This window comes from Typha latifolia, chromosome 1 (assembly GCF_019914945.1).
Source record: "Typha latifolia isolate L0001 chromosome 1, TyphaL0001v2, whole genome shotgun sequence".
Classification (NCBI taxonomy): domain Eukaryota; kingdom Viridiplantae; phylum Streptophyta; class Magnoliopsida; order Poales; family Typhaceae; genus Typha; species Typha latifolia.
In genome coordinates this window covers 14,964,668-14,977,349 of record NC_133086.1, presented here as the reverse complement: position 1 = coordinate 14,977,349, position 12,682 = coordinate 14,964,668, and the positions used below count along the sequence as shown (strand labels likewise).

Genomic DNA, 12,682 nt, shown 5'->3' with positions numbered 1-12,682 from the left:
TTATTAAAATTAAATTTCTATAGATCGCATTCGAACGTAGGAGGGGTCGCGTTCGAACGCCTTTGTGAACACCCGCATCAAGTTTGCAAATACAGAGAACGTGAAAAGTGCGTTGGAATGCAGTCGGCCGAGTTCGAACGCCCGCGTTCGAACGCCTGCATTGCATTCGCACATACAAAGAACGTCTTTTGTGCGTTTGAACACGATCGAGGGCGTTCAAACATGATCGGCGGGAATCCTTTAGAATTAGGGTTACTTATTGTTTTAAGACTTGTTAGCTAGCCTCTATAAATATGTAGATGGCACCCAAATTCATGATGCTATTGGATTATTGATTTCTTGCCTCCTATCTTCTCTCTAGGCTCTCTCCCTCCTCCCTCTTCACCATTCTTCCACCTCTATCGTTGGCAAGGTTTCTCCTAACTTCTAATCTCCTTCGACTATCGAGCCACCCCTCTTCTTTGGGATCTCAACCACTTTGTTCCCTTCGTCTGTATCTCTTAACCACATCCACCATCTACCTTCACCTCCGTACCCATCCATAACCCTAACATCCACTTCACTCGTCACCACCACCATCACCCACGTTATTCCATGTTTTAGTCCCCGTTTCAGTTCGTATCTATGAAGGGCATAAATTTAAAAATTATAGATCAGGAAGATACGAATCTAATACAAATAGTTTTATAATTTTATAACAACATGAGAATATCTGATAAATATTTTCCCACGATTGCGCGGACTGCTTTCTGTAATAAATTTAGATCTTAAAGAATTATTCCGTAGCTGACCTTTTGGTACAAGAACCCATCAATTTGGTATCAGAGCAAGCGAACCTCAGACCTCCATTAATGGTTGAAACAAGGAAGATGACATCATCAAGGAGAACTATGGAGAGCACATCGACAAGGGAAGACTCAATCCACGATGACCCTAACCGTGAAACCGATTCTTTTAGAGCGACCACGGCGGGACCGAGTCATCCAATAATTTGGCAGAAGAACTTAGGGGCATATTACAAACATTGCTGCATAGAGTTGACGCAATTCAAAAGGATCACAATGAATTCAAGGAATATGTTGTGAACCAATTTAGTTCGTCATCTTCTCGACAACGATCGGAGCTTCAAGAAGGACCAGCGGTGGGACCTCATCGATCCGATACCCCACAGGTCCAGGTGTGACATGAGAGTGTCAATGATCCCCTCTTACCCATATCTACACGTCACCCCCACCTCCATTACAAAACCCAAGACCAGCGGTGGTGGAACCCGAGAGACGTGCAGTATTGGTGCACTTTGTCGATGAGGAGGATTGGCACTTTGAGGAAGAGGTTGATCCCTTTGGAGATTGTGATAGACTTGCTCGAGGATTTAGAGAAGGTGAACAACATGCACAAAGGTTTAGACTTGAACCAAGGATCTTTCGCAAACCTGACAATGCTATCCGGGGGAGAACCACATGGTTGGACTTTTCAAAATTTCAAGGCGGTGATCCAACAAATTGGGTGTTTCAAGTTGAATAATATTTTGATTGTCAAGGTACAATGGAAGATGCAAAGGTCCAGATGGCAAGCTTTCACCTCCAAGGAATGATATTGCATTGGTATAGATCGGTTATTCGTGGTGGAGGATTTACCGAATGGGCTAATTTTTGTAGGAGGATTACATGCAAATTTGGGACAGCAGCATATGAAGATTTTGCTGCCACATTAAGCAAGATGGTTCAGAGGATGACCGTATTGGAGTACCAAGCTGAGTTTGAAAGAGTTAGTAGTCGTTGTGAGCCACCTTGGCTCGAACAGACACTGATGAGCACATTTATTTCAGGACTGCGGGATGAGATACAAACGGATGTTCGTGCTCTTTATCCTACTACTCTTGAGAAGGCCTTTGAGAAGGATGTGAAGATGGAGCAAAAGCATAAGGCTCTAAAGATAGCAGCAAAAACCAATTGGCGCAACCGAGATGGGCAGTTTGCACCTAGAACGCCGGCTAGAAATTCTGCGGGTTCAAAAACAGCGGCTGTGAGTACTACACCACGACCACCTTTAAAACTTTTTTTCTGATGTTAGAGGAGGCACAAGACCTTCGAACTCTCACACCTGCCCAGGTGGAGGAGCGAAGAGTGAAGAGCGAAGGGCCTTTGCTTTCGATGTGAGCGAAGAGTAAAGAGCGAAGGGACTTTGCTTTCGATGTGATGAGCATTTCACCCTCAATCATCGGTGTTCTAAACCGATCAGGAGTGTAATGCTTATCGATGGTCTTGAGGAGGATGATGAGGTTGTTGATGATGGAGAGTGTCCAGAGGAGGTCGTTGTGGAGGGTGTGGAGGAAGAGATCCAATCTAAAAATATCGATGCATGCACATTCCGGTACTTCCATGCCGAGGACGTTACGAGTAGACGGACTCGTTAGAAAGCATTGTGTGCACATCCTCATCGATCCGGGGTGTACACACAACTTTCTAGATGAGAGTTTAGTGAAGAGATTGGGTTTGGATGCTGAACCGACCACGGAATTTGACGTTGCTATTAGAGACGGCACGAAGCTTAAGGCGGAGAGCTTGTGTCGCCGGGTCGGTATACGGGTAGAAGGACACGACATCATTGTGGACTTGTATCCGTTGGCACTACGAGGAGCGGACATTGTCCTTGGCACTCAGTGGTTACAGAGTTTGGGACTCGTCACATTTGATTTTTAAAGCATGTCGATGAAATTCAAACAAGGAAACAAAGATGTGCAGCTTGATGGTGTTCGGTTTTCGTCGATTCCTGCGATGCAGCCTATGGTGGGGCTGCCTTGTGTGTATGATTTGGCATATCTTCTTTAGTTAAGACCAGCAGGAGATGAGCCTCAAATGAGTTCAGGTACTACCATTTAATTGTCTAATTTATTAGATAACTTTTCTAGACCGTTTGAGGAGAGCCAAGAGTTGCCACCGAGGAGAGCGACAAACCATCGCATAGAGATTATACCCAGGGTTGCACCGACGAATGTGACGCAATCGGTATCCATATGTGCAAAAAGAAGTTATATCCAAGATGGTAGCCGAGATGTTGGAGCAAGGCCTCATTCAACCAAGTCATAGCTCATACTCATCCCCCGTGTTATTGGTCCAAAAAAAGGATAGGACATAGCATTTTTGTGTCGACTATAGGGCACTAAATGCTATTATCATCAAGGATCGGTATCCCATTCTGGTTATAGAGGAGCTGCTGGAAGAGCTAGCAGGGGCGATCATATTCAACAAGCTTGACTTGAGGGCCGGGTATCATCAAATTAGAGTTCACCCGACGGATGTGCACAAAACTGCATTTTGGACTCCGGACGGGCATTATGAGTTTTGGGTGATGCCTTTTGGTCTCACTAATGCTCCAGCTAGCTTTCAAGGCCTCATGAATGATATATTTTGGCCTCTATTATGAAGGTATGTCTTGGTATTTTTTTACGATATTTTGGTGTATAGCAGGATTGAATTGGAGCATTGGCGGCGTTTGGAGGATGTGCTGAATTTGTTGAAGCAAAATTAATTGAAGATCAAGAAGTCCAAGTGCCTATGGGGAGTACCACAAGTGAAGTATTTATGCCACATCATTTCAGCGGATGGTGTAGCGGCGGATTCTCAAAAAGTTGCATGCATGACCGCTTGGCCTATTCCTACTACTGGATTGAGAGGATTTTTGGGGCTGACCAAATATTATCACCGATTTATCGCCGGATATGGCAAGATCGTTGCTCTCACTTCTTTGTTGAAGAATGACTCTTTTATATTGACAGATGAAGCCACGATAGTCTTTGAAAAACTGAAAACAGCAATGACGATGGCACCCGTTTTAGCACTATCGGACTTCACCAAAGAGTTTATTGTGGAATGTGATGCGTCTGGTGTTGGCATAGGAGCTGTACTAATGCAAGGAGGATATCTCATTGCTTATTTTAGCAAGGCTTTATCTCAAAAATCTCAGCAATTATCAACTTATGAGAGAGAGAGATGTTGGCAATTCTGCATACAGTGTGACAAAGTGGAGGCGTTATTTGATCGGTAGACGATTCATTATTCGAACTAATCAAAGGAGCCTTCCATACTTTATGGGATAGTGTACACACTCTGGCACAACAAAGATGGCTGGGGTATGATTATGAAATCCAATACAAGAAGAGAACGGAAAATAGAGCGGCGGATGCACTATCGCGTCAACCCAATACCGCCAAGCTTGCAGCCTATTCTTCTCCTACCTTTTCCTTTCTTGACGAGCTGAGGTATGCATGCACATTTGACCTAGATATTTTGAGATTATTGTAGGAGGTGATGGATAATTCAGAGCGGCATCCAAAGTTGGAGAATCGAGGCGGTTTGCTACTAGACCGCGGATGCATTAGGGTGCCCTCAAATGATGAATTGCGGTAGAAATTGTTGAAGCACTTCCACCAAACTCTAGAGGCTGGTCATGAACATGTCTTGAGGACTTATTGGAGGATATCTCAGACTTGCACATGGCCAGGACTGAGGTGGGATGTGAGGATTTTTGTCCGTGCTTGAGAAGTTTGTCAAAGGGCTAAAGCAACCACATTGAAACCAACCGGATTACTACAGCCTTTACCTATATCGGACCGTGTTTGGAAGAACATTTCTATGGATTTCATAGAGGGTCTTCTGTTGGTATGTGGTTATTCCATTATCTTTGTGGGAGTTGACAGATTGAGCAAGTATGCGCACTTTTTAGCATTGTCACATTCGTTTTCAGCCAAGTCGGTAGTTGAAATTTTTGTTAGAGATGTTGCTCGGTTACATGGCATGCCACGCATCGTGATCGTGTATTTATGAACGACTTTTGGATAGAGTTTTTCAGATTGCAAGGGACTCGATTGAACTTCAGTTCGGCCTACCATCGAGGCATTGAGCAGTATTTGAGGTGGTCAATCAAGGCATTGAGCAATATTTGAGGTGCTTTGCTGGAGAGATGCCGAGACAATGGTTGGAGTTCTTACCATAGGCAGAGTGGTCTTATAACACTGCCTACCATAGCAGTATTGGCATGACTCCATTTGATGTGGTGTATGTACACATGGCTCCGACGTTACGTGCTTATGATCTAGTGGCATCTACAGATCGGACGGAGTGGACTTAGCATTGATGGATAGAGACGCCACATTGAGGAGGTTGCGTGCTCATATTAAACTTGCTCAAAATCGCATGAAGCAAGTTTATGATCGTAGCCATAAGGAGCAAGAGTTCAACATCGGGAGTTGGGTGTTTGTGAGAGTGCAACCGTATCGATAGGTGACCATACGTCCGATGTGTAATCAAAAATTAGCACATCGCTACTTTGGTCTGTTTCGAGTGTTAGAGTGTATTGGTCCGGTTGCATATCATTTGAAGTTGTCGAAGGGTCAAGAGTGCATCCTGTCTTCCATATTTCATTACTGAATGAGTGGATTAGAGATCATGAGGCGTTGGATCAGTTCTACCGGAGCCATTGGAGGAGATAGAGATCGTAGAGCCAGTTCATGTACTTGTTAGGCGTCGACGACGACATGGTACCAGATTAGAGATGGAGATTCTAGTTGAGTGGCTTGGCAAGCTATCTGATGAGGTGACATGAGAGTTGGAGATTGACATTTTAGAGCGTTTTCCTGACTTTTCACCTTGAGGGCAAGGTAGGGGAAGCGTGGTGTGCTAATACACTTAGTTAGGATCTTTTCTTATTGCATTAGTTGTTTATTTTTATTAAAATAAAATTCATGTAGGTCACGTTCGAACACAATAGGGGGTCGTGTTCAAAGACAATAGGGGTCGCATTTGAACGCCCTTGCGAACGCTTGCATCGGGTTTGTAAATACAGAAAACGCAAAAAGTGTGTTTGAACGCGGTCGGGTGAGTTCGAACGGTTGCATCGCATTCGCACATATAGAGAACGTCTTTTGTATGTTCGAACGCGATCATACGCATTCGAACTCGATCGGCGGGAATTTTTTAGAATTAGAGTTATTATTTTAGGACTTATTGGCTAGCCTCTATATATATGTGGATGGCAGTTAAATTCATGATGCTATTGAATTATTGATTTTTTGCTTCCTATCTTCTCTCTAGACTCTTTCCCTCCTCTCTCTCTCTTCACCATTCTTCCACCTCTACCGTTGGCAAGGTTTCTCCGAACTTTTAATCTCCTTCGACTTGTCGAGCCACCCCTCTTTTTGGGATCTTGACCACTTCTTCCGCTTCATCTATATCTCTTAACCACATCCATCATCTACCTTCACTTCCATACCCATCCATAACCCTAACATTCACTCCACCTGTCACCACCACGATCACCCACGTTATTCCATATTTTCGTCCCCGTTGCAGTTCGAATCTACAAAGGGCGTAAATACAAAAGTTATAGATCAGGAAGATACAAATCTAATCCAATTAGTTTAGTAATTTTCTGACTATAAGAGAATATCTGACGAATATTTTCTCACGGTTGTATAGATTGTTTCCTATAATAAATTTATATTTTAAAGAATTGTTTCGCAGTCCTTTTAGTATAAGAACCCAAGTATAAGAACCCATCACACACTTGGCTCCTAGATTCCTAGATTCCCTTAAGGATGTCACGCCAGCATGTACTTCTGCTCACTTTTGCTATACTCTCACTTTTGCTCATGCTCATATTCTTTTAATCCACCCTCTGCCCTAATATTTTGGGCACAACTCTTCAAGAGCGATAGTTTCAACCTAGGCAGCCAAGGGTGCCTCACCTTCCTCTGGTTCCTTGCGACACCAAGTGTATTATGTCCACAAGCTCCATTACTATATATATGGAGCGACTTGTGGCTAGCCAAGAAGATAGATATTTAGCCTCATATGTAAGGTCCTATAGTGTCCCCCCTCCAGAAAATTTTCTAATAAAGGAGACTAAGAGAATATAGACTCCTATTGAAAGTTCGTAGGCCATATAGATGGCGATATGTTTTTTTCACTTTCTAATTCTTTTATGAGAATGGCATAGTTTGGTGCTAACTAATAGACCTTAAATTTTCTGCTACCTTATTCTAAACCTCATTTCTTAACAGATAGATTTTCAACCTTTATGGGAGGAGTGCACTACTACTCCCATTTAGGTGTAGTTTGTGGGCCTTCTCTTTGACTATTGATAACTCGACATCTTTATGGATGTTGTTGCTAAATATGGTAAGCCTTTGAAGGTTAACACCTAGACCTAGGCCAAGGTACAAGTAGGTTAACACCTAGACCTAGGCCTGTCGGTCAATAAAATTTTCCAATGGGTTATGTATCAAAATATTCCTACTATTTTCTATGAACGTGGTTGCACTGGTTACCATTTGGCTCCTTATCTCCTTGTTTAGGCTTCTAAAAATATTCTTTCTTTTTTCCTCCTTATTTGCTAAGACCCTTACTATTGGCAGGGTTGCCTAGACTCCGTCACTGTATGGCATCTCCTGAAAAATCTAGCAACATATATCTCTCCACCAGATAACTAAAATAGCAAAAATATTAGAACAACCTACATGCCACAACAAAAATATGAATAGTATAAAAGCAAATAAAACTTTTCAAATATAAGAGTATACCATGAATTTGAAATATAGTAAAAGAAATAAATATGACCTTTAATAATGCCCTTCTACAATACTACTACTATAAATAGGGTAAAGCTCTAATTGATTAATATGCGCGCATATATATATATATATAGATTATTATGTACATATGCGTAAGCTTCGTCCAGTGTAAAAATAAATTAGTATATGCAAATAGTGCAACTTAACATGCTTTTAAGCAAAAAAAAAATTTGGGAGAGAGAAGACGTGCTTTAAAACAATTAACTGAATAAGAGCAGTAGTAACTATGAAACAAAAACCCTATCTTATTGTATTCAATACGCAGCAAGATAGAGTTTTTAACCAAACAAGCCATTCCAAATATCTATTTTACTTGTCTAGTACACTTCTAAGATTTATTAGACTAGGTATGTTTAGAAATGAGATCAATAATTTATATAAAATTTTTAATTTATATAAAAACTTAAAATTATTTAAAAATATTATCAAGTGTGATGAAAAAAATTTTACATAAAAATTGTTAAGTCAAAATTTATTTTTTATATAACTCGTTGATTTATTTTCTATATAACTCGTTGATCCAACCGGCTACTATATTTAAAAGTTAACCGAAAAATAGCTTATATAAAAGTTTCTTTAAAGCATAAGCTATGATATTGTCTATTGTTACTCCTTCAGCCATGTATAATGATTAAGACATACATAAAATATTTATATATCATCAATCGTAATGCCAACAAGTTTAATAGATCATTTCGCCAAAAGTGATACTTCCATAAAATGGCACCATAGTTATACAAAGTTTTTATTTTTAATAAACTGGAATACAGGCTACTCAAGTAGCAAAACTTGGGTAGAAACGTACATGACGACCATCTCATTATTTATATGGAAAAGTCCCTCTTCCTTAGAGATCTAGGAAAGCAGCAATCACTGGTACTGGCTTGCCAGTTTGCCTTCCTTCACTATATAGTTCTGCAGCGGGAAATCCTCTCCCTTGAAGTACCTATCAAGCATGTCCTTCACTCCTGCTGCATACCTCAGCTGCACAATATCAGGAAAAGTTCACAATTTATCTGATTGCCTTCCCAATTTTGATGATATGCAAAGAGATTATAGGCAGGAATAAGAGCAAATTAAATGAAAGTGTAATTATCCATCTGTTAGATAGTCTTACATAGAAATGATGAACTAGAAGAAGCTTACTTGGGCATCAATGGTAGTTCCAGAAATGTGAGGTGTCATTGCATGGTTAGGCATATATCGCCACGGATGATCCTTTGGCGCTGGCTGTGGGTACCAAACATCACCTCCATAACCTGAAACCAGATCACAGAAAAAGAATATAGCATTATAACCAGTTCACATGGGTGCCTACAGAATTTAAAATAGAATACATAGGGTAAATGCAGTATCATTTCACATTGTTGTCTTGCATGTTAGGTAAGTGATCAAGTGTCCTCACAAAAATACTCCATACCATTCTCTTGGCCAATAAACAGATCATATATATTATGGTTCATTCATCAAGTTCAACTCGAAATTAACTTTTTGGTTGCTTTACTTCTTGAACATAATTCACAATAGTTTTCAGCCAATCCCTCAGTTTATATATCACATATATGCCCATCAATGGCTCTCTTATTATTTATCCATAGATTGTGATCAATTTCTCAGCTCTTCACTAAAAATGGAAACCATTCTGTCTCCGTTTGCTATTTATGTAGCTTCCTTGACATAAGAGATTGTTCTCTTCTTTGCTTGAGTTGTCACTTCTTTCAGAGTTTTATAAAATGAGATGTTTGTTAGTCTCTATCAAAAGCCAAATTTAACTTGACCGATTTCCTAATGGCCCAGAAGGTACATGGGACAGAGAGGAAACTGATTGCATTCCAGAATAGTTAGCCCACTCATGAGTTCTCTGCTACTGTAAGATTCAGACAGGCAGAAGCTTGATTGCTATGTCTTTATGCACATCGAATACAAAAACCATGTTTTCTTCAAACTGTTTTAAACTACTGCCACAGGACTTCACTCTTCCTGAAATATATAGTTATATGATTTATCTATGGTTCATGCAACTGAAGGCACAATTCAATTTTGTTTCATTTTATTAAATGTAAGAGTATATTGTTCCTCATTAATCATTATGATGACCTCTTAAATCAATACTCAGACTGAGTTTTATGTTCTTAACATTTCATTCTTTTCATAATCCTTCATAAATAGCATTTTGGTTTTACACTAAATAAAATTAAATGGCATGACTATTTTTCAACCACCAATGTATTTAAGGTTGTTTATTCAGAAATAAAGCTTCTCATAGGTAAATAAACTTAGTGAATGAACAGGCAAAGATACCTGCAATATGTCCACTGGAACAAGCATCTGCAACTGCTTGGGTGTCCATTATTGCTCCTCGGGCATTGTTCACAATAATAACACCCTTTTTCATCCTTGCTATCCTCTCTTTGTTAAACATGCCTCTGAAACACCAACAAGTAACTAATAGGATTAGGAGACAAAAATAATTCTCAATGTTATTATAGTTGATTGCCTGAGTCAGGACTTCGTTAGGGAACTTGGATATGTGATCACTCACTTAGAATAACTTATGGTTAGCCAAAATGATTGATGCAGGTAGGTTTGACATTACTCTCATATTGAGCAAAAGGGACAACAAAGACGGATCAGAACTGAAAGTTGAGATTTAGAATCATTTGTTAACTGTTTGCCAACCTAGTGTTCCAGGAACGAAAGAAGAGTTATGAAATTAGAACCTAAGAAATAAATTTATAAGGGGGGAATTGCTAGAAGGCCCAGAACTATACAGTCTACATGAACAGTTATCAAGTAGAAGCCAAAACTTAGTCAAAGAATAAGATAATGCAATCAGGGGTAAACCTCCATATTTCCTTTAGAGTTGAAAGATAAAAGAAATGATTCCTCTAATAATTATCTTATTGACTGCCGACAATTAGTCATAGCTTGGGAAATTAAAAAAAGAAGAAGAGAAGTTTGGACCAATGCTAGAGCTCTAACAGAAAAGTTGAACCATTAGCTAATGCAGTCAGAATTTAGTAGATATTAGTCAAAAGTATCAGCCAAAGATGTCATAATCAGAAAGGGAAGACGGAAACCTTGTTTTCTCAGTGAGAGGCGTATTGATCACGACAATGTCACACTTAGGAAGCATAGCGTCAAGATCTTCCTCAAATTTTGCACCAATCTCTTTCTCAAGTTCTGGATCTATCTTGAGCCGGTCATGGTAGAGAAGGTTGCAGTTGAAGGGCTTAAGACGCTGAAGCAAAAGCCTTCCAATGCGGCCAGCACCGACAGTCCCCACTGTTTTGCCCTCAAGATCATAGGATCTGTAAGAAATGGCTGCAACATCCCATTCACCTTTTATCACTTGTTGATACCCAGGCACAAAGTTCCGAACAAGGATCAAAATCCGCATGAGCTCATCTTCTGCAACCGAGACAGTATTGCTTCCAGTGACCTCTGCGACAGTCAATCCAGCATCAGCTGCTGCCTTTAAATCAATATGGTCAGAGCCAATCCCAGCAGTAAGAAGAAGTTGCAAGTTCTTGGCCTTCTTGATCCTTTCTGCCGTGACATAAGCCGGATGGAATGGGGTGGTTATCAGGACATGCATATCAGATATATGCTTCTCAAGTTCTGGTAAGAAATTTTAGATTTTAGAGAATATTAGTTGAAAAGAACATAACAATTAAGAAAACTTCCATAATCCGTTTTAAATCCAGTTAGAATTAGACGTATACAACATCTTATTGATTGAAAGAGTGATGGCAGCGGAACCATGCATCATTCAGGCGAATTCTAAATTTGTGCATGCAGCTAGCAAATGACAGAGGATCTAACAGTTTTCTTATTTAAGAAAAATGGTGAGGTCTCAAGTGGAAAAAAAATGGAGAAAGAAATAATAATTTGGCTAAAGGGAATGCACTCTAGAACCCAGCTCTGATACTATACAAATCAAGCCTTCATAAAAACCCTCTAAGTTTACGCATATATAATCTAAAGCACAAAATCCAAATAGGAAAAGGCAATCATAGATAATAAGATAGTGCACAACCGCAACTGGGGCCTTCTTTATCATCAGTGACAATGTACTGATGACCCTTCGATTCCAGCCATTCCCGAATGCCCAGACTTCGTTCCACGCACCCTACGAAGTTAGGGTTCTTCTCTGCGTACTCGTGGGCTTTGTAGAACACCCCAACAATCTTCTTGCTCCCAGAGGACGCCTAAAGTGGATTCAACAAACATCTATCAAATAATCCTCTTCAAGTAGAAAGAACATAGTAAGAAGAAAAAATCAAAATCAAAATTCCAGTGAAATCAAGTACAATTCGCTCGAATGAGTACTTAAAAGCTGGAGAAAGGATAAGACTTTTATGCAGTTTACAGTGAAATTTCTCGCTAGAGTGGAGGCTTCGGGAGCGCTCGAAGTCACAGCTGCGATCGCTTGCTTCGCCGCTCGAATCATCGCCATTGATTTGGGGGAAGGAAGTCGAAGATGAGTGGAAGAGATGACGGTAGTTTGGCGAGGACGCAGCAGAGAGGGGCAGTAGATATACACGAGAAGTGCGAGAGAGACGTGACACGTGGCGACCAGATAGAAGAGGACAAGTCGTCTAAGGCCAAGGGGGCCTGCTGGAAGCCTGGAACCGGCGTAAAAAGCTAAATTCAGGTATATGGACAAATAAAATTAAGAGAAATTTGCGTATAACACCCTGTATTTAATGAAATTATAATTTATATCTTACATTTTTATTATTTATAAATCGAGTCTTATAATTTAATAAATATATACAGAAAACATCCTAAATTAGCTAGTTTTAAACTAATACCGTTAGAATATTCCGTTAAATAATATTTTATTTCTAAAATAACTAGACGAAAACAACGATTTAGTTAAGGATATTTTTTATAATTTTTTTAATATAGTTAATTTAATCCAGAGGTTTTGTTAAGTTTAAACAATAGCAAAGTATTTTTTACACATTTATTCATTAAATTATAAGACTTAATTTATAAATAATAAAATATAAGATATAAACTATAATTTTATTAAAAGATAGTGTA

The 12,682-nt window shown here is 39.7% G+C and overlaps 1 protein-coding gene across 1 annotated transcript; it reads right to left on the bottom strand.

The window, feature by feature from the left end:
• Positions 1–8,323: 8,323 nt before the first annotated feature.
• Positions 8,324–12,254, bottom strand: LOC140783980 (formate dehydrogenase 1, mitochondrial). The gene is made up of 6 exons (XM_073131160.1): positions 12,003–12,254; positions 11,670–11,841; positions 10,711–11,251; positions 9,932–10,056; positions 8,777–8,889; positions 8,324–8,614 (listed from the first exon to the last, which is right to left on the bottom strand). Exons 1-6 carry the CDS (start codon positions 12,087–12,089, stop codon positions 8,501–8,503), a joined length of 1,152 nt encoding a protein of 383 aa, XP_072987261.1. The 5' UTR covers positions 12,090–12,254; the 3' UTR covers positions 8,324–8,500.
• Between the last annotated feature and the right edge of the window lie 428 nt (positions 12,255–12,682).